We start from the raw sequence: 23,562 nt of genomic DNA, 5'->3' as shown, positions 1-23,562 counted from the left end.
AAAATATTGAGAAATTAAAATAAATAAATAAAGCAAAATACACAGGAGAATTCACCACCATTTGGGAAGAAGTGGTGGCTCTGTGGCTAAGGATCTGCAATGGTATCTTGAAGGTTGCCGGTTCAAATCCCCCTCACTGCCAAAAGAGATCCTACTCTGCTGGGCCCTTGAACAAGGCCCTTAACCTGCACAATGGTTGACCCTGCGCTCTGACCCCAAGGGGTATGTGAAAACTAACAAGAAATTGTATAAGGTGAAATAAAGAACAAAAAAAAAAAAACATCAAGAGCGCATTCAATGAACCGTAAGGGACTGTGGGTTGCCCCCATCTTTTATAGGGTTGACGGCAGAGGTGGGTAGAGTAGCCAAAAATTGTACTCAAGTAAGAGTTGCGTTACTTCAAAATAATATTAAAGTAAAAAGTAAAAAGTAGTCATCCAAAAAATGACTCAAGTAAAAGTAAAAAAGTATTTGGTGAAAAGGCTCCTCAAGTACTGAGGAACTGTTTGATCATAATAAATGATTTATTTTTTAGAAATGTAATGACAGACAAAAATATAAAATAATGTGCAAATTCTGCTATTTCCAAATAACAACATAAAAAAGGAGTAAAAATAAATCACATCTTTACAAAATAAAGATGCACAAATAACAGAAAGTTCCAAATCTCAGTTTTTCACAACAAAGCTTTTGAAGCCGATACCTACAGTCGGTGACATGTCTGTCTGAACAGTGCAGACTACTTACGGTGACGAGATCTCCTGACTGCACACTGACAGTATCATACTGCAGATGCACTCGCCCTCCAAATAGATATCACAGCTGATAGAAAATAACATCAGAACAAGGCAGCCTGTGCACGGACAACAAGTCTCACTTTACCTTGACTGTCTGTATCTGCGCACGTTTGGTTAACACGAGCTTGTTCTTCACTCAGTGAAGTGATGGTTAAGTTTCAGCAGCAGTTGGCTCTCAAGGTTCCTGCAGTGAAGCTGTGACCGTTTAGCAGTGAACAGGAGCTCCGTGTGACTGAAAAGTCTCTCACAGGCTGCAGACGCAGGAAGTTTGTGTGTGGTCATGTGACTGCATGGCTACATCTGATTGGTGAAACGGAGTCATGTGATTATTGTTGCTACGTCTGATTGGTGAAACAGTCATTCAGTAGATCTACTGGCGACTGCTCTCCAACTAAAATATAGCATATATAAATGCGTAAATGTAAAAAAGTAATGAGGCGAGTGTTGCCCAATGTAGCGGAGTAAGAGTAACGTTTCTTCTTCACAAATGTGCTCAAGTAAAAAGTATGGTGCAGAAAAACTACTCGTAAAAGTACAATTTTTAAAAAAAAAGTTACTCAAGTAAATATGACAGAGTAAATGTAACGCGCTACTACCCACCTCTGCTTGACGGTGATTGGCAGGTGACTCTGACTCTTGGGGGACCACCCATGAAACACACGGCACATAACAACAGATGCTTAGACATAAACAAACTAAATAATCCAAAAGGTTAATGTAAAGAATGAATAAAATTGACACAACAGAGACATTTGAATCTCAGCCAAGGGAGGAACCCTGCATGGAATATAACATGACCCCCAATAAGGGGAGCCCCCTTTAATATTAAATTTAAAAAGACATTCCTCCATGGGGATGGCAAAAAGGGTAGACTTTGACCCACTTGAGCAGACTATCATGAACTGGGAGTCCATGGTTGGGCTTCCTGTCAAACCCTGGCTAGATAAAGGGGCAAACACAGAATCCTTATAACGTAAAAAGATACATTTTTTACAAAGAAATACTCTGTAATACAGTGAAGCCCAAAAGGCAGAATGGAGTTTTATAAAATAATAAAGCAACTCAATGCCAACACAGCCCCAATACATAAATCAGGTACAAAGTCAAAAAATCGATTAAATCATGAAAGCACAGCAAAAAAATAAAAACAAAACACGAGAAGAAAACCCTCCAGATTTATAGGGCACTGACTGGCACTGACTGGCAGGTGGCCCCACCTCTTGGGGAACCACGCACAAAACACATGGAACAGAACAACGGGCAAAGACAATGGAGCAGCTAACTAAGACAGCTAACACAAACACAAGTGAATGGCTCACCAAAGAACGAAAGGACATAAGAGATGGATTTGACAGGAACTCTGGCCTAAACCCAGCAGACGAGGCGAGATGTCTTTGACCCAAGGAAGCACCTCAGCAGCACCCTGCCCTGGGAAGTCAGGCAGCAACTCTGTAGCGGTGCGACGTGATTAACCTCGTCTTAAATGTTTCATGCTGCGTCGCGTCTTTTCGTAGCGTTGTCCCCATTTATGGTGCGTCTGTGTAAATGTTGTCCCCCTGGAAACAACACGGGAAAGGAGAGCGCTGCAGGATCGTGAATTTTCCTGTCTACCATCAAGTCCATCCGGTTTTTCTTATTTAAACGAGAGGAGGGAGTGAAGGAAAGGGAACAGAAGGGGGGAAAAAGAGAGAAACCAGAACGCAACACAGAAACACATCAAGAAGCAGAGAAACACCGATCTGGGTCGTCACAGCTTCCTGTTCTCAATGCCGGACCTGTAACGATCTTGCCATTCTCACAAATCCCCAGGGTTCGGTAGTAACGGGACACGCCGAGGACCGTATAGTGAGACCGTTTCTTTTAATTTTGAGAAAGGAGCAAACAATATAAGTGCTTCCATATCGCAGTGGACAGGTTCTAACCGGTTCAAGTTCATTATCATGAATCACTCTCTGGACGATTGATGGTCTGCCTGCTACTATAAGAGAAGCCCCTTTGGTCTCAGCTTTTAAATCCCGGCTGAAGACTCGCAACTTTAATTTAGCACACCCTGACTAGAGCTGCTGATTAACTGTACAGACTGCATCTCTGTTGTCAGTCATTTGAACTAAAACATAAGTAACATGACAGTAACCCTCACCTCTTCTGTTTCTCTTCTCGGTACTCAAATGTGGCACTTGGTGCCACGGCCCACCTGCCAAGTTGTTTTGCCTGCCTAAGGTAAAGTCATCTCTGATGGAGGATCGCAGGAATCGTGGGGAAGAGGGGTCCTTTCATCGGATTGGCTGGCCCAGCACTGTTTCAGCCATGGAATGGCCAATAGGGGGAGGCAACTTGATGGAATGAGGTCTCCCGGACTCTGAACAAATCCAAATCATATTATGGGATATCATCTACTGTTAAATTCTGCTACGTATTTATTTGTATACTGTATTGTGGATTTGTTCGGTGTATTGTATTGTATTGTATTGTATTGTATTGTATTGGCCCCCTTCTTTTTGACACTCACTGCACGCCCACCCTACCTGTAAAGGGGTCTCTCTTTGAACTGCCTTTCCCGAGGTTTCTTCCATTTTTTCCCTACTGGTTTTTTTTTTTGGGAGTTGTTCCTTGTCTTCTTAGAGAGTCAAGGCTGGGGGGCTGTCAAGAGGCAGGGCCTGTTAAAGCCCATTGCGGCACTTCATGTGTGATTTTGGGCTACACAAATAATAAATTGTATTGTACTGTGTATTTCCTGGACTTTACGTGTGTCACGTGTTTCGTGTGCGTCATTTCTGTTTTATGTTCAGTGTAGGGTCAAGGGAGGTGTAAGAGCCATTTCCTAGTTACGTAAGATTCATAAATGTTTTACTAAATGACAAAGCATAATCTATGGGAGGCTCCTATAACCCCCATCAGTTGAGTTGAATTGGTCTGTTCTAGCCATTTCTAACTGCTCTGACTAAACATTACTCTCAGTTAGTGACCAGCCTTGCCATGTGTAAGGTGTAGAGGGCACACGGTTTTAAACCGTGCCTACATGCTTTTTGAGTGTGTGAAGTAACATGTAAAACAAAGCTCTTAATTTAAGTGCTGCTCCATACGTTTAAAGCATACAGAAGAAGCTAAGAATCTTTAAGTATAGAAGAAGAAGTAAAGAACTCTTAAGTATAGAATTAAATAAAGTTTTTCAAGGAAAGCTTAGTTTTGGGAAGATACGTCTTTCCTTTTTTGGTCTTTTATTCTACGTGTGTAACAACTATTTTCTTTATTCTTGTGTGGATTACTTGCTTTTAATTTTCACTAAATATTTTTAAAATGAACTTTTGGACTAAGAGATTTCTTTTGGCATGCATTTTACCCGTGCTTGATCTCACCTTATACTTCGGCGGCTACAGGAGGGTTTACTTTGTATATTTATTGCTGCACCATTTATTATAATATTCTTCCTTTCACTCGTGGGGTTGTGTGTGTTAGGGGAGGTGAGATATTTATATTTTTTGCCATTTTGTTTCACATCTTTTTATCAATATAGATATTCATTTTAGTAACTTACTTATTGTTTTCCTTTTTTTGCCTATTTGATCGCCGATTGGGGAAGTAATCGTAAGACGTACGGCTTGTTTAAGTCTAACGTTCCCTCAGGTTGCCAGGTCATAGGTCTTGGGGTGTAGTTGCAGGTCCGGAAGATTGGGCTGGCCGTTACAACTCGGCAGTGCATTCAATGAACCGCAAGGAACTGCAGTTGTCCCCAAAATTCCTTGACCGAGATGATCAGATGACTCTGCTTCTTGGAAGACCACCGACCAAACACACGGCACATAGCAAACCCTAACCCTAAACAATCAACGACGCTAACATAAAGAATGAACAAAACAGATGCCAAATATTAATTTGAACCCCTGCAAGGGGAGGAATCCTGGCTGGAATATTACATGAATGGTGGCTTTCAAAAACCCCAGCCCACTCTTATAAGTCTAAAAAAAGACAACATGACCCTGTGGGAATGACAAGGTGAGAAGAGTTTGACCCAATTAAGCCAGATGAGGTGAGAAAAGTTTAGCCAGACAGCAACTCAGCAGCACCACCTTGTGGGGACACAGGCAGCAATTCAGCAGTGCCACCTCCTAGGGACTCGGGCAGCAACTCAGCAGAACCACTTTGAGGGGACACAGGCAGCAATTCAGCAGCGCCACTTTGTGGGGACTCAGGCAGCAACTCGGCAGCACCACCTTGTGGGGACACAGGCAGCAATTCAGCAGTGCCACCTCCTAGGGACTCAGGCAGCAACTCGGCAGCACCACCTTGTGGGGACACAGGCAGCAATTCAGCAGCGCCACTTTGTAGGGACTCAGGCAGCAACTCAGCAGCGCCACCTGCAGGCAGCAAGTCGACAGTGCATTCAATGAACCGTCTTTACAGGGCTTAGGGCAATACCATGATGATGATGATGAGCAGGTGGTCTTGCCTGTTGGGAGCCCAATTCCAAAACACATATCACGGAATAAGAGCTGCTTAGAGATAAATAAGCTCAATAATCAACAATTTCAAAATATAAAAATTCGGATGTGAGCGTCAGTAGGATTTGTGCCCTCGGAACCAAGTTACCTGAACTATTCGATAATATTTCAGTCATTATTGATCGCTCTGATGCTCATCTTTCTAGTCATAAAAGAGGTCATTACGATAGCAAATGAAGAGAGGAATTCCTCATTAATTGCAGAATTGAGGCATTTGAGGGTTCCTCTAGAGCGCCTCCTTCTCTTGCACGATTTGGCTCAAAAACTAATCAGCACATCGCCATCTCATAGCAGGCCTAAGTTTCGACTTGGTATTTATCCGTCCAGCCGGTTTAGTTTTTGAATGACCTTAAGAAACTGTGACACACAGAGATGTCAATGTTTTCGGTATCAGGGGACACTAAAAAACATCGAGATCCCTTCGAAAACAGGAGATCGAAATTTTTCACGAGTCTACAGCTTTCGCTCCCCTCCCCATAGACGACAAGTAATGGGGGAGGCTAAGCAAAAATGAGCAAAATAGACACAAGTGAGACATCTGGACCCCAGCCAGTTGGAGGACCCCTGGCTTAAATATAACATTACCCCCCCCCTCTGTAAGGGGTAGCTTCAAAACCACTTTTATAAGTTCAAAAAACACAACAGTCCCACTTGGAGATTGAAAGACAGGAAGACTTTGACCTGCTTAGGCAGATGAAGTGACAAGAGTTTGGCAGTGCCACCTCGTGGGGACTGGGGCATCGACTCAGCAGCGCCACCTCTTGAAGACTCAGGTAGAAACATAATAGTGCATTCAATGAACCGCAAGGGACTGTGGGTTGTCTCCACCTTTATAGGGCTGAGGGCAGTCCCTTGACAATGATGGGCAGGTGGTCCTGACCTCTTGGGGACCACCACTAAAACATATGGCATATAACAAAAGCTGCTTAGACATAAAGTAGCTAAACAATCAACAATGTTAACATAAAAAAATGAGCACGACAGACACAAAAGAGACATCTGAATAGCCAGGCAGGATTGAAACATAAAGGGTGGCAGGGTACTGTTCATCAGTGCTGACTGCTTTAATTCAAACTGGTAAAAACAATATGCCCAAAACAGTAAAAAAAAAATACATGTCCTCAAGTAGCAGTAATAATAAAATAAAGACTCTGCCTCAGCTACCAACCTGCAGGCCGCTTCATTTCCAAGCCTGCCAGAGGGGCGTCCTGCACTGAATTAGTTCAAAGGAAAGGACGCCAAGATGCCAGCCAGATGCCAGTCTAAGCGCGTCAGCATCGCCATCCACTCACCTGCTGGTATTATGCCGAGAGGAAGTGCTGCTCTGACAGGCGTGAAGACGGAATCTGCATCCCTCCCAGCATCCATCTGGGCTCGAAGGAGCAAACCATTGGCGACCTCGCTGGCAAAGCCATCCCCACCAATGCAGACCACACTGGGAAGAGAAAAATGTGGATGGAGTTCAAAAAAATGACAGCAAAGCAGAATAATGAAGCGCGCCTTTGTGATGGCGTGAGGTAAACAGAGAAAGGAATGTACGACTCGGCGCTCTAATTAATCACTGCCTTCAATAAGTAATCCCAGAGCAGCTCGCAGAGAGCTCACGCTTCACGCCTGCTCACTCCGAGTGCGCAGATTAAAATGGGGGTGAGTTACTAAGGGCTGGTCCACTCCGGATTACACGGCCACCGATCTGCTGCACTAAAGTAGGCACTGCCAGGAGGTACACAGGGCCCTAAGCCAGCACTTCCATTAAAACGGATGGCACTAAATATCATATAGTGGGGGGCATCAAATACATTGACTAATTTGTCTGCCTCAGGATTCAAATACCGGACCACTAGAAGGCACGGCCAAGCCGGGGTGGGGTGCCTGCCAGACATTTAGACAGTGGGTATTGAAAAGAATCCCCCCCTTTGAAATATTCCCATTGTTTTTGCTTTACAGCCTTAAATGAAGATACACAAACTAATATTTCTTCCCAGCTTTACTTACTCAATGCCACCTCTAACATCCAAGTGAAAGATAACACAGCTACAGTTCAGAAAAATGATAAAAATTAAAAACAAGACCCACTGAGATTAATAAAGGAGCCCCCCATGTCAGTGTCACTTTGTTGACCCCCCTTTTGCTTTAATGCCAGCCTGTTGATTCTTCCCTATCAGCTTTGCACACCTAGACTGAGCCCACTCAATATTTGCCCCCCACTCTTCTTTACAGTTTGACTGTTCAAGTTCGGTCACATTGGTTGGTGAGCGTTGGTGGTCTGCTATCTTCAGATCTTTCCACAGATTTCAGTGTGATTTATGTCTGGGCTCTGACTGGCCACACCAGGACATTCACTTTTTTCTCCTTCAGCCACCGTGTGCTCAGTTTTGTTGTGTGCTTCGGGTCGTCGTCGTGTTGAAAGGTGAACATTCTGCCCATCTTCAACTTTCTGGCAGAGGGTAGCAGGTTTTCCTCCAGAATTTAATGGTATTTTTCCCCATCCATTTTTCCTTCTACCCAAACGAGAGCCCCTGGACCCCCACAACAGGATGCTGCACCCTCCATGCTTTACTGTACGTATGGTGTGTTGTGATGCTGAGCTGTATCGGTGGACCGTTTGGTATTTAGGCCAAATAGTTTGATTTTGGTCTCATCTGATCAGAAGACCTTTTTCCACTTGGCATCAGAATCTTCAAGGTGTATTCTGGGAAAGTTCAAACGAGCCTTAATGTGGCCTTTCTTGAGAAGTGGCTTTTTTCCTTACGACCCTCCCAAACAAGCCACAATTATGAAATTGTTGTCACCTGCACACCATTAATGACCACTCTTTGCCATCAAATCCTGTAACTCCTTCAAAGTGTCCATTGGCCTCTTGGTGGCCTCTCTTACCAGTGTCCTCCTTGCTCTTCCATCCAGTTTGGAGGATCTAGGGAGGGTCCTAGTAGCACCAAACACTTCTTTATGATGGCCTTTACTGAGCTCCTTGGGATTGATAAAGCCTTTGATATGTTTGTGTCTCCATCTCCTGCCTTACGTCTGTCCACAACTCTACCCCTGAGATCTTTTGAAAGTGCCTGCAATTCTCATAGTCAGTTTTTTGCTGTCAGTCGCACTACCAAGCAAGGGAGTGAATGGACCAGGAACAGCTTCACTAATCACACTCATTACAACTGATCACAGGGGGAAGGAAGCCAGTGAGGGATTTGGAAATTGCAGAGAGAGAAGAGCAGCGTAGATTAAATAGGCTAAAATCAAACAAATCACCAGGACCAGATGATATTTACCACAGGGTGCTTCAGGGCGTTAGTGAGTGCAGATATAAACCCTTATCATGAAGTTTTAGGAAGTCACTGTGCACTCGGGAGATTCCAAAGTCCTGGAAAATGGCAAATATCATCCCATTACATAAAAAGAGAGACCGGGCAGATCCAAGCATCTATAGGCCAGTAAGCTTAATGTGCATCATGGGAAAATTAATGGAAGGAATTATTAAGGAGAAGATTGAGCAACACCTGGCAAGGTTAATCTACGCTGCTCTTCTCTCTCTACGATTTCTAAATCCCTCAGTACCTCCTTAGTAGTCCCTGTTACAGATCTGAGGTTATCCACTTCCTCACATGTGAAGACTTCAGAAAAATGCTAAATTTACAGTACAGTATCTGCTATTTCACTGTCTGTCAGTCAGTCATTACCCAACCTTCTATATCCTAACACAGGGTCATGGGGGTCCGCTGGAGCCAATCCCAGTCAGCAACAGGACGCAAGGCAGGAACAAATCTCGGGCAGGGCAGCATCCCACCGCAGTATTTCACTGTCTCTATTTTTTAATTCCCCTTTTCTATTTCTGATCCACTTCACCTCTTCCTTGACTCTTCTTTTACTACTAAAATACTGAAAGAATCTCTTAGGGTCGTCTTTAATCGTATCTGTTATATTCCTCATTTACTGTCTTTTAGCCTCCCTGATGTCCTTCTTAATGGTTGCCCTCATGTTCTCATACGCCCTACAATTCACATTGCAGTTATTCATCTTCTATGTCTTATTCTTCTGTTTTTTCCTTTGCAGCTTCTTTTTTAAATCTTTATTAATCCTTTGTGGAGTTTTTAAAAATTTCCTATTAATTCCAAATTTAGGTATGCACCTGTTCTGCATTACATGTAAAACATTTTTAAACCTGTTCCACTGCTACTCGACTGTCTCCGCACTTAAAAGTTAATCCCAGTCCACCCTTCTTAGACTTTGCTGCATCTGCTCAAAATTTGCTCTACCAAAGTTAAACTGAACAATTTCAGTCTTTGCATCTGCACTCTTACAAAACAAAGAGGACTGTATTAGTTTATGGTCACATGACCCTAGTGGTCCAATCACCTCTATACCCCCAATTCTATCCTGATTATTACAAAATACTAAATCTAGACAGGCTTCACCCTGCTGCCAAAAAAACAGTCATCGATTACTTCTAAAAACTGCTGCTCTTGCGCTCCGCCATTTGTAAAGTTATCCCAGTTAATATTTTGGGTATTTGAAGTCCGCCTTAACTATAATATCCCCCTCTAAACTTGCCTTTTTAATATTTCTAAAAATATGTGTGTTGAAATTACTGTCTGCATTGGGTGGTCTATAACACACTCCTAAAATAAGGCCTCTTTCTTTTTAATGTTGTCCAGACGAATCCAGACGTCCTCACTAAGGTGGGCTCATCCTGAAGAGGACTTGCATTTAAATTCTGTTGGACATAAACAGCATCCCCACCTCCTTTTCTGTTCTGTCTATCCGCTATGTTACATTCATCCCCGTCTTTTTTATTTATCCAGGTTTCCGTTATTGCTATAATTTCATAATTATGCTCTGCTACATACAACTCCAACTCACTTACCTTATTTTTGATACTTCTAGTGTTAAGACAAGCTATTTTAACGTGTTACTCTTTCTACATTTAAACGTTGGGTTAGACTTTACATTACTACTAAGTGCCTTGAGCATGGGAAAGGCGCTATATAAATAAAATGTATTATTATTATTATTACTACGCATTTTTATTTCTACACTGTTTGTTCCTCCATGTACGGTTCTTAACCTGGCCTGTCCTAAACTCTCTGCCCCGTTCCCTAGTTTAAACAATCTTCGGCTAACCTACTCATACGCCTCCCCAATACATTGGTGCCCCTCCAGTTCAGACGTAACCCATTGCAGAACAGATCCGAAAGGAATCCCAATTCCCCATAAACCGATACCCTTGTACCCTGTACCAAGATTTGAGCCACACGTAAAGCCTTCTAATCTCCTCCGTCTTACCATGACTGGCATGTGGCACAGGCAGAGATTCAGAGAAGCCCACCTTGTCAGTTCTGCTCCTCAGCCTGGCACCTTATCTTTGAGTTTGGAACTCAGAATTGACAGACGACCCTTATGTATGTTATTTGTTCCAACATGGACAATGACAAGGAAGGCCCCCACTCACACTGTATGAGACTCTGTCTCTGAAGTACACCTGCGCTTCAATCCCCCCGATAATTGAATCCACAACTATCATCACGTCTCTCTTTCTGGGAACTGGTTTTGAGGTGGTCTGTTGGGGCTCCTCATGCCTGATTACCACCTCAGAATCATTAGAGACACCGTTCGGTTCTGCAAGGGCCTGAAAACGGTTTGACACTTCTAATTCTGTGGTTGATGCCCCTGGACAGGTCAGGTCTGCCAATTCTCTAATACAATGAATGCCAGCCAACTCCTCCCCTTTAGTTCAGCGACCCTGAGCTTGAGGTGCTGGATCAGCTGGCATCTCCTACAGATTGTAGCCCTCATAGACGACTGGCTCATCATCTAAAAAGTCCAACATCCAACAGGACTCTTTTTTGGATAACCATCTGAATTCCTCTTTTTGTTCTTGTTTTGTACAAAATCTTTACATTACATTAAAGAAATGCTGTTGTGTTATTATGGGCTAGGAAATTTTATGGTTCCTCTGTCCCTTTTTCACCTGTGCAGGCCCTTGAAGCCTGCCTCTTCAGTGTGGGACCAGGCTGATATTAAAGCCTTGAGGCCTAGTTTTCATATCAAGACCCATTTTATGGGTTTTAGGTGATCCTGAAATTGACACAGAAGGCTCTGGTGTTTCCAAAGAAGAGATCAAACCGAGCCAAGGGTATAGGGCCAAGCTGATTTTGTGTTTAAGCCTTGTTGAAGCCTTGCAGCCTACTGTCATTTTCATATCTATGTCCATTTTTTTCTGGGTCTCAGGTGAGCCCTGCATTTAAAATATAAAGACTCTGGTGTATCCATAAAAGAGATCAACCAAGCCAATGCCGCTCCTTGAGTGTACGGTTGGGCTGATTTTATGTCAAGGCCTCATTGAAGCTTTGAGGCCTATTTTTCATATCAAGGCCCTTTTTCTGGGTTTTAGGTGATCCCCGCAATTGAAACAGAAGGCTGTGGTGTCTCCAGAAAAGAGATCAAACCGAGCCGAAACGGTTTATGGGGTATAGGGCCAAGCTGATTTTGTGTATAGGCTTCACTGAAGCTTTGAGGCCTATTTTTCATATCAAGGCCCTTTTTCTGGATGTCAGGTGAGCCCTGCAATTGTGACAGAGACAGGACTGGCATCTCCATAAAACCAAAGCAAGGCCTTCCAAAGCAAACCAAAGCCAGATTACCAAGGACGGCCATAAAACCTTAAAACATTTAGGGTCCAAAAATGTAGGGACCATAAATCCATAAAACCAAAGCAACATTAGCAAGGATAGCCTTCCCTGAGATGGGCTAACAGTCCTGAGAAACGAGCCCACGCCGACGCGTGTCTGAGCCCCACAACCTTCACTGCGCCTTTCGCTAACGTCTGCCTGCACATCATTCTCGTTTTATCCGAGCTAATGTCCTGTCACTCGCAATACATTTCACTAACAAGCGCCAAAGCCATAAAGCAAAGCAAATTTCCCATATATCACCAGGAATTGAGACGGCAGTAAAAAATGCTGTACAAATAAGAGGTCTTCATTCAATTAACAATGACGTGCGACGGCAGTAATTGCTTTCAGTCCACTGAATTTCCCACCTCTTCTGCAATCTTGCGATATTCCGGGTGTAATGAGAGTGAAGGCTATTGTTACCAATTCATTTAAGGATGAGTAAGTACATTTTACCAAGTGCTTAATGAAAATTCACATTTTCTTCAGAATATCCTGACGTGTGGATTCGTTCTTGAAGCACAAAGAGGTAACTTCATCAAAGTAGGCAGTAAATATCATCGATAACCAAAATGTCACTGGCCTGAGCTTTAAAAGGATGCATGGGATTCATGTAAACGATCACATTTGCGTTTATCTCTCATTTATACGCCAGTGGGGAGGCGTAACGGCAAGGGGCTTCCCATATTGTAAGACAAGAGGGCTGGGCCATAAGATGCCCTGGCAGATTGTGCACCACCAATACAATGGATTGTCTTCATCGGGTTAACTTACTCTAGACAGTGAACTGTGGGGACATCCACCATTAATAGGTGGCATCCAAATCCCCCCTCATGATGGGCAGGCCCTCGAACAGGATGGCTGGCGTCCAGAACTGCATGGACACCTGGAACCACTAGGGGGCATCCTAGAAGCACAGCGCCAGGAGCAGGAGTTCCATAGACCATCCCTGATGCCACAAATACTGTCTGAATGGGGATAACAAGCCCCTTAGGGTCATTAGACCACTGAGTTTGGAGTTTGGAAGACTGGCAGTCACACAGGAGGAAGAAAGGTTAAATGCTAATGCTAACCATAGAGTGTGTGAGAGCACGAGGGCGACCACCAAGAAGAAGCTAAAAGGTGGTTTGACAGAAATATTGTAGACAAGGGGGCTTTGCCCTCTGCTCGCTTTACTTGCCAAACCCCGGGTGGGCGTTACACGCTAGCCTCTTTGCGGTTCTGCCGCTCACATATGGGGAAGCGGATGTACAATTTAAACAGATTGTTATTTTCATGGGAATTGCTACACATGCATAATAGAACTATTTTACATTACAGCAAGTAATTAACCATAGTAAAGAACAGTAAAACGTAATAAGCGAAAGAAAATTATGTTTCATGTTGCGTTCGAGGTATTCCTTGCGTTATACGTTTTCATTCTGTTTGGCTTTGAAATTAACATGCAAATACTTTTTAAACTTACACTTTTACTGTAAAACTTCAGTAAAAACTATTTTTGGAATTAACTTGTCGTCAATACTGCACTGGATTTTGATTCCGTGTTTGGACTTCCATCGTGACAATGCAACATATAACTGCCCATGATTAAATTTAATTTTTCTCTCTATTAAATTAAATGACTTTTTCGATTGTTTGTCCCTGTGATTTGTTAATTGTCATAGCAAAAGCTATTGTACTGGGAAACTGTAAACGTTTTAATATGAATGGCATATCAAGATCTCCTTTGGTGTCTAATGTCATTAGTGAAGATGTATTACAGTACCTTTCTTGTCACCTGTTAAAATTTTACATGTCAGAATTGTTCGACCAATTTTGAATACAACTAATCTTGTCCTATCGCATAGCCCATCACTCAGACATAAATTACGTTATAACATTACGATACGTCCTTCTTTCAACAGTAATTCGACCGGTGGAAGACCAGACGGTGTTAATGGTTGTAGATATTCTTCATGATATTTTAAGTTCATGTTTTCATCTTCCGCACCATCACCACCAACTGTTTCAGCAGAGTCTATTGATACGCATTTAACCAATTTGACGTGTCACCGATCGACAATTCTTGTGTTAATTTGTTTGACTTCATCGTTTCTCTGTGCTAGGTTTGCCCGTATACTGATTTCTTCTGTTGATAACCGTTCGGGATGAAATTCTTCAATAAGATTTGGACAACAATACGTCTTCTTTAATTGTGAACTTAAAGTGAGGAAAATATAAAAATTTATAAGAGCTGAGAGAGCAGGAACTGTGATGACAAAAACATTCACACAAATGAGAGGTGAAAGGACCGCGGGCGTGGGCTGTTAACCGGAAGTGGTGGAGAGGAGGGCAGGACTTGTAAAAATCTCTTGGCAATAGTCAAAAAAATAGTTGAAAAAATCTCTTCAAAAAAGTCTTGTCTGGTTGCAGGATTTTTTTTTATATAATATAGAGATACTGTATATATAGAGATAAGATCATAAATGATCTAAAGAGTCTCTTTCAGTATTTAAGTAGTAACAGAACAGTCAAGGAGGAGGTGAAGTGCAGCAGGGATATTTACAGTGTGTGAAATAGTGAATGTTCTAAACTTCACACTTTATTTCTGAAGTTGTTACAGGTGAGGAAGTGGATATCCTCCGGTAGTAACAGGGACTTCTAAGGACGTATTGGAAACGGTGGCGAGAGAAGAGCTGCTGAGATTAAACATGCTGAAATCTAACAAATCACTAGGACCAGATCACATTTATCATGTATGTATTACACATAGGAAGTAAAAATGTGAGGTTTGAATACACAATGGGTGGTCAGAAAGTCGAGAGTCCACCTCATGAGAAGGATTTAGGAGTCATAGTGGACTCTAAGCTATCGATTTCCAGACAGTGTTGAGAAGCCATTAAGAAGGTTAATAGAGTGTCAGTTTATATAGCGCCTTGATGTGTGGAGTACAAGTCACAGGAGGTTCTGCTCAGCTTTATAAAACACTGGTGAGGCCTCATCTGGAGTCCTGGGTTCAGTTTGGGTCTCCAGGCTACAAAAAGGACACAACAGCACAAGAAAAGGCCCAAAGAAGAGCGACTAGGCTGAGTCCAGGGCTACAGGGGATGAGTGATGAGGAAAGATTAACAGAGCTGAGCCTTAAGGAGATGAAGAGGAGACCTGAGTGAAGTGTTTAAAATGATGAATTGAATTAGTCCAGTGGATCGAGATGGTGACATTAAAATGAGTTCATCAAGAAGGACCTAGGAGTCACAGTGGACTCTAAGCTATCGACTTCCCAACAGTGTTCAGAAGCCATTAAGAAGGGAATGTCAGGTTATATAGCGCCTTGATTCAGAGTGTTTCATTAATTTTTTTGAGGATTCATATGTCATTGTGCTGATTCCAAACACAAAGAAAGACAACACATTTAATATGCATACTTAAAATAAGATGTTTTGTTACAGAATTCTGAAAAGAATTATTGAATGAAGGCACGGTGGTGCAGTGGGTAGCGCTGCTGCCTCACAGTTAGGAGACCCGGGTTCGCTTCCCAGGTCCTCCCTGCGTGGACTCTGCATGTTCTCTCCGTGTCTGCGTTGGTTTCCTCCCACAGTCCAAAGACATGCAGGTCAGGTGAATTGACGATTCTAAATTGTCCTTAGTGTGTGTGCCCTGCGGTGGGCTGGCGCCCTGCCCGGGGTTTGTTTCCTGCCTTGCGCCCTGTGTTGGCTGGGATTGGCTCCAGCAGACCCCCAGGACCCTGTAGCTAAGATGTAGCAGGTTGGATAATGGATGAATGAAAATTCTGTGCAATTCGTAATGATTGATTTGAGAATAAATTAACAAAAGTCATTAGAGTAGTTCACCAGTTATGACTCATTCGTGAATCAAATGAACGAGAATTATTGACTGATTCTGAGGTAGCGACTTGTTCGCATTGTTAAATCGTAGTCACTCGTTGGTGAATCAAATTGTCAGACCAATTCGCAGGTTCATTCACAAATCAGATGAACGAGATCTGGCTGAATGATTCTGTGTTCACGATTCGGTTCATAGGATTTATTGAGAAGAGTCGTTCAATGAGAATGATTTGTTCACGAATCATCCAATATGAGGAAAAAGTCCAGAGAAGAGCGATTAGGCTGATTCAGGGCTACAGGGGATGAGTTATGCGGAAAGATTACAAGAGTTGAGCCTTTACAGTTTAAGCAAAAGAAGATTAAGAGGAGACCTGACTGAAGTGTTTAAAATGATGAAGGGAATTAGTGCAGTGGATCAAGACTGTTATTTTAAAATGAGTTCATCAAGAACACGGGGACACAGTTGGAAACTTGTGAAGGGGAAATTTCGCAAAAACATTAGGAAGTTTTTTCTTTACACAAAGAACGATAGACACTTCTAATAAGAGACCAAGTAGTGCGGTAGACAGTAAGACATTAGGGACTTTCAAAACTCACCTCAATGTTTTTTTGGAAGAAATAAGTGGACAGGACTGGCGAGCTTTGTTGGGCTGAATGGCCTGATCTCGTCTCGAGTGTTCTAATGTTCTAATCATTAATGTGCTTAAGGAGGTCAACGAGTGCAGATATAAACCCTTGATGTCTGTATTTATAAGGTCACTGCACGCTGGGGAAATTCCTAAGGACTAGATTTGGAAGATTTTCTTTACACAAAGAACGATAGACACCTGGAATAAGCGACCAAGTAGTGTGGTGGACAGTAAGACTTTAAGGACTTAATATAAAAGTTTTTTGAATAAAAGAAGTTAGGTGGATTGGATCAGGGACCCTTTTGGGGGTGAATAGGCTGAAGAGAACAGAAAAGGAGGTGGGGTCGTCATTTTTGGCGAAATGGAAGTTGAATGCTCTTCAGTTGAATGATGAGCCCACCTTAGTGAGGATGTCTGGATTCGTCTGGACAACATTGGGGAAAGAGGCCTTGTTTTGGAAGTGTGTTATAGGCCACCCAATGCAGACAGTGATTTCAACACACATCTTTTTAGTAATATTAAAAAATCAAGTTTACAGGGGGATATTATAGTCATGGTGGACTTCAACTACCCAAAAATGAACTGGGATAACCTTGCAAATGGCGGAGCACAAGAGCAGGAGTTTATTAGAAGTAGTCAGTGACACAGCATGTTAAAGAGCTAACATGGGGTGACACCTGTCTGGATTTAGTGTTTTGTAATAATCAGGATAGAATTGAGGGTGTAGAAGTGATTGGACCACTGGGGTCATGAATATAGATAGATATGAAAGGCACTATATAATAGATAGATAGATAGATAGATAGATAGATAGATAGATAGATAGATAGATATGATAGATAGATAGATAGATAGATAGATAGATAGATATGAAAGGCACTATATGATAGATAGATAGATAGATAGATAGATAGATAGATAGATAGATAGATAGATAGATAGATAGATATGAAAGGCACTATATGATAGATAGATAGATAGATAGATAGATAGATAGATAGATAGATAGATAGATAGATAGATATGAAAGGCACTATATGATAGATAGATAGATAGATAGATAGATAGATAGATAGATAGATAGATAGATAGATAGATAGATATGATAGGCACTATATGATAGATAGATAGATAGATAGATAGATAGATAGATAGATAGATAGATAGATATGAAAGGCACTATATGATAGATAGATAGATAGATAGATAGATAGATAGATAGATATGAAAGGCACTATATGATAGATAGATAGATAGATAGATAGATAGATAGATAGATAGATAGATATGAAAGGCACTATATGATAGATAGATAGATAGATAGATAGATAGATAGATAGATAGATAGATAGATAGATATGAAAGGCACTATATGATAGATAGATAGATAGATAGATAGATAGATAGATAGATAGATAGATAGATAGATAGATAGATAGATAGATAGATAGATAGATAGATAGATAGATAGATAGATAGATGAGAACAGGCCATTCAACCCCACAAAGCTCGCCAGTCCTGTCCACTTAACTCCCCCAAAATAACATCAAGTCGAGTACTGAGGGTCTCTAAAGTCCTCCTGTCTACCACACTACGTGGTCTCTTATTCCAGTTGTCTATCGTTCTCTGTGTAAAAAAAACTTCCCAATGTTTGTGTGAAATTTCCCTTCACAAGATTCTAATTCTGTCTGCATGTTCTTGATGAACTCATTTTAAATCACCATGTTGGTCCACTGGACTAAAGAGTATCAGTAAAGAGTATAGCAGACATATGTGAAAGGCACTATATAACTGACAGACAGACCCCCAAACAGACTGATTAATTCCCTTGCTGACGGTCACTCTGTGGGGTCTCAGCCCTGTGACTTTTTATAGCTCCTTTCAAGCTCTCTGCAGCTCCTTCTGCAGTAATGTGAGCCATTAAGGGAGATTAAACCGATGACCTGATGCCCGATTACCACCTAACGGCATAGCCAGCAGGAGGCAGTCTGCATGCCATTCTGGCCTCCCTTACCCACATAGGGTGCTGCTTTGACTTTGACGCTGCAGAGGGCGCTGTTTGTGTTTCCTGCTCATTTGCAGTACTAACCTCTTCTGCTTTCCCGCGTGCCGATTTTAGCTGCCATTCGGCTCACTCGGCCCGTTCTGCGGATTATCTTTCCTGCAGACTGTATAAAAAAAGGCATTGTGGGTTAAGGAGCTTTGGGAGCCTGACAAGGGATGAGCATATGGGATTTGGCAGCTAAACAAAGGTAATGTTGTGTCACTTGGGGTTGCATCTTTAGAATTGACTTTACTTCACTCATTACGTCTGTAATAACAAAATGAAAAAAACGAATGGTGGCGGGCACTGTCTAACAATGTCTTAGGCGGAATTTAAGAGTGGGGATTGTACAAATACTACGAACGCCCTAAGCGTTTCCATTGTGTGAAATTCCTTTAAATTCCGGCCAGTCCAGAACGTTCCGCTGGACCCTTCTGAAGCACGACTTTTTTTTTTTTTTGTGCGCCTCTTCTCACTAATGACTGCGGTGCCTCCTTTTTAATCAAAGGTTGTGCGAATGGCGTGCCAGCAGCCAGCTTTACCCCCCGGTTCCGGCGGCAGAAGAGGGCAGGTTGCATTTTTAATGTGAGCCTCACTCCATCGTCTCTCAGCAACCCTCCATAAACAAGGGCAGGAAATATTTAAGAAGAGCTAATTCTGACTCTAATGTAGACACTTGGGAGCCATGCCGTGGCATAAAACCCTGCAACCAGCAGTCCTTCGGATCAAGGTACTTTATCACTGCTTCCAAAATAGGTAATTAAAGTCCCACCTGCTGGGGCCGCACAAGAGAGGCTTTTTTTTTTCTTTTTTTTTCCTGTGAAAATACACACTGCTGCGTCTAACAGTTCAATATTTTAATCCTTTTTCATAGAGGAAGAGTCACTCATCATCTCAGTTTCATAGAGGCAGGCCAGTCGGGAGGACCCCGGTCATTAGCATTTCAGAGCGAGTCCTTTGCACCCTCTGTTACTTCTAAGGCCCCATTTCAAGGGTCTATTTGTCTCTTTTGACAAGGACTGCGAGATTCTAACTCGCTCAGTCCATCCCACCGCCCCAGCTCTTCGTGACATTCACTTCGGGGGTCAAGAACTCAAGAACTTCACCTACAATCACGGATCTCGACTCACCGTGGGCCCAATGGTGACAATGGCTTGTGCCTAAAATAGTTGACCTGCCGACTGTAGGCCCCTGTCGTTGGCGGACATGACTGTAAATGCCGGATAGCCGACTGTTTCTATAGAGTTTCGCTAATGGAAGCTTTCGGGTGTATGAGGAGTTACAAACGTTCTGGAACATAGCGGGAGCGCTTTACACCAGGGGTCCTGGAGGACCACCGTGGCTGCAGGTTTTCATTCTAACCCTTTTTTTTAATGTGTCTGGTTTTAGGCCAAAGAAGTCCACCCTCGACTGCATCCTGGCACTGAGGGTCCACATCGAGCACAAACACAAATATCGGCAGAGTTTGTTTGCAGCCTTTGTCGATTTTCATAAAGCGTTTGACTCGGTTGATCGAGCTGCCCTCTGGGGCGTCCTGAGGGTTCGCGGTATCCCCTCAAAGTTGCTGGATATCATGGCCAGCCTGTACCCTGGTACTGTGAACGCTCTGCAGAGTGGAGGCAGGACTTCTCAATTGATTCAGGGGTCCGTCATGGGTGTGTTCTGCTCCTACTCTGGTCAATGCTTGTATGGACTGGGTGGTGGGCAGAGTCGTGTGGTCCAGCAGCTGGGGGCATCTGTTTTTGAAGAGAGATTCATGGATCTTGACTTTGCTGACGATGCTGTGATCTTCGTGGAGTCATTGGAGGCTCTGATCGGGGGTCTCAAGAGACTGAGTGAGGGGTCTGAGTGTCTGGGCTTGTGAGGGTCCTGATAAAAACCAACATCTAAGCCTTTAATGACCTCTTGGGCACGGCCATCAGCAGTGTGTCTGTCTCGTCATCGAGAGGTTTACTTACCTTGGCAGTGACATTCTTGTGACTCTGGTGACTCTTACTATATATAAGTCAGTATATGGATTGGGAGAGCATGGGGGGTTATGAGGTCACTGGAAAGGGGTGTGTGGCTCTCCCGATATCTCTGATAAAGGATGAAGGTCCAAGTCTTTAGAGTCTTGGTGCTCCCTGTTTCTGAGACATGGACGCTATCCAGTGACCTGAGATGAAGACTGGACTCCTTCATGTGTCTCTCCAGAAAATCCTTGGGTACCGTTGGTTTGACTTTGTGTTGCTCATGGAGTCCCGAATGAGGCACATGACCTGCATTGTGAGGGAGCATCAGTTATGGCACTACAGCCATGTGACGAGTTTCCCCGAGGGTGATCCGGCTCATAAAGATCCTCATTGCTGGAGACCCGAGTGGTTGGACCAGGCCAAGGGGTCACCCACGCAACACCTGGCTGCAGCAGATAGAGGGTCATTTCTGGAGGGTGGGACTGGACCACATGTCTACCAGGGGGGTTGCAAACCAGGATCCTGAGTTGTTTCGTCGTGTAGTGGGTGCAGCAATGCACTGTACCAGTTGTGGCAAGCGACTGGGGGTGGCACCCAGCCAGGATGCCTGGAAGAACCGGAGGAGGGATTACGCCTCCTCCAGACCACGAGGGGTCGACCGTCCTGGTGGCTTTGAAGACCACGGGAACTGAGCTTGGAAGCTCAACCCTATAATGGCCTGTGGTCACCGCCAGGGGGCGCCCCAATGCCTGGAGAGCCCTGGTCCTCAGCATTTCCACCACACCAGGAAGTGCTGGGGATAAAACGACCAGGTACACCCGGAGTGCATCCAGGTGCGCAGCCGGTACTTCCGGCACACTGGGGAGTGCCGGCGGAAGATTATCAGGAGGCACCTGGAACACATCCGGGTGATTATAAAAGGGGCCGCCTCCCTCCATTCAGTGGCTTGAGTCGGGAGCGGAGAAGCTCGGGAGGAGAGGAGTGGAGGCGGCCTCTTTGGGGTTGTGTGCCCCTTTGTAAATAGTAAATATGTATAATAAACGTGTGTTGGGTGAACCGTCGTTGTCCGCCTGTCTGTGTCCGGGCCGAGCGTCACACAGTGCATGCTGCCCAACTTGACTTGACTTGCCCTGTTTGTGCTGCAAATTAACTTCTTGTGAATTTATTTTAATTGACTTCTCTTTAAAGATTTGTTTCCCTTGTTTTTTTCATCGTTCCTCTGAATTCCTTCGTTTGTTTTCTTAAATGGCACCCAAAGAGAAATGAAATGTGAAGTGAGGGAGCCAATCGAAGACCAGCTAAGTCAGCGCCTCAAACTCCAACATGAGGCGCCGATTCTTGTTGTTCGTTCTTTAATTCCGTGGCTTGTTGCTGCTCTCGTGGTGCATTAGCAGACATTTACGAAACTGTCGATTTTCTCTTTTCTAAGAGCTCTGTTAAAATGTTTTGGGGACCTGAGCAAATCGACATTCCTGAGACCTTCACCTTTCTTTATTTTCAGATACTGTGTAATGGACACTAGTTGTTTTGGCTCATTTTGTATCTCGTTATTGTTTGGCTGCTAATTAAGGAAAGGAAATAATTAAGGGGTCTGAGTCTTCAAGAGCAAGTCAATTAAAATGAATTCAAAAGACGTTAATTAGCAGCAAAAACAGGGCACTAATTAAGAAAAGGGTTAGAATGAAAACCTGCAGCCACGGTGGTCCACCAGGACAGGAGTTGGCGATCCCTGCTTTAAACGTCTAATGGAAAAAGTTAAAATGGTCCCTAAACCTAACCAACATGCAGAGTAGCGATTTAAGAAGCAGAGGTCAACACATTCGGACGTGTTCATTCTCGGTACGATCCGCAGTGCCTTGTAACTTTTGGCTTATAAGTTATGGAATGTAAACGGCACACATTATGAGCCAAAATGAACATTTTAATAAAATGGCCCTAAACCGGACCTGAAGCCACTGTAGCGGTTTAACAATCCAGCTCCTACAGATGACTTTTGAATTCTTTCTGTCGTCCTCACTGAATAGTGAATTGATTTGGAACATAAAGGGGCACTTTTAAAAATTCAGAAATGAGTGTCAGTGGGATTTGCGCCCTAGAAATCAAGTTACCCAAACTATTCGATAACATCTCAGGAATTATGGACCGCTCCGCTCTGATGCTGATCTTTCTGATCATAAAAGAGGCCATTAGGATAGCAACTGATGAAAGAATTCATAATTAATTGCAGAATGATGGTATTTGAGGGCTCCTCCTCTTTCTCTTACACGATTTGGTTCAAAAACTAACCTGCACATCGTCATCTCATAAGAGGATTCAGTTTCCAGTTTGGTATTATTCCATCCAACTGTGACCCACAGACAGACACACACATGCACCCATCATCGAGATATCAATGTTTTCGGAATTACAGGACCCTAAAATTTTGAGATCCGTCGAAAACCGGAGATTTTAAAAATTTTTAACAAATCGAAAGCTTTTGCTCCTCCGCTATAGATGATAGGTTAGGGTGGTGGGGTGCAAAGCAAAAAAATGGGCTCTAAACGTAATCAGAAGCCACTGAAGTGATCAGAAGAGGCACGCTAGATAATTTGAGTTATTGTCCTTGCTGCCTTAAAAAGGTTTAACAACTCTGGAAAATATGGTGGGGAACCTTACATGTCAAAGGGAAATTATTAAAAAAGTGTGAACAGCAATACGGAAAAGACCAATGGGCTGTAAAAAGATAAATGAAGAGATATGAAAGGTGCTATATAACACACAGATGAGCTTGGTCATCATCATAAACACTTCAGGGCACTGGTTTGGTGTCCTTTATGCATTGACAGCCCTCAGCGGACATCTTCATCACTGGTGTTGATGTTCACACATCAATGAAGACCCTAAAAGATGCCTGTCAGGAAACTAAGTGTTGTAATCCAATGTTTATTTTTTTCTTTTCCACTGGAGATCATATTCATCGCAGCAGCCATCTTAGCTGTGGCATGATTAGCTGTTTTTGGTCACATGACATGCTCACCATAAGCACATCCAAGATGGCAGTGCAGCACTCTGCTTATTCCTAATTTTAAGGTAAATCCCAAAGAATTCTGAACTTGTGCTCAGTGCGTTTGTTAGGTTTGGTTTCTTTTGGGTATTTTGATGGTTAG

The 23,562-nt window shown here is 43.1% G+C and overlaps 1 protein-coding gene across 3 annotated transcripts in view; it reads right to left on the bottom strand.

Moving 5' to 3' along the window:
* cerkl (ceramide kinase-like) overlaps nt 1-23,562 on the bottom strand; it is a 225,457-nt gene that overhangs the window by 61,835 nt on the left and 140,060 nt on the right. For all 3 annotated transcript variants that reach the window (XM_039757749.1, XM_039757750.1, XM_039757751.1), the window contains one exon: nt 6,589-6,731. In XM_039757749.1, the coding sequence (XP_039613683.1) occupies nt 6,589-6,731 (143 nt within the window). The remainder of the gene's footprint in view (nt 1-6,588; nt 6,732-23,562) is intronic.

This window comes from Polypterus senegalus, chromosome 6, assembly GCF_016835505.1.
Source record: "Polypterus senegalus isolate Bchr_013 chromosome 6, ASM1683550v1, whole genome shotgun sequence".
In the NCBI taxonomy this organism is placed as follows: Eukaryota; Metazoa; Chordata; class Cladistia; order Polypteriformes; family Polypteridae; genus Polypterus; species Polypterus senegalus.
The sequence above is the reverse complement of the archived record's forward strand: the minus strand, read 5'-3'. Positions and strand labels throughout refer to the sequence as shown.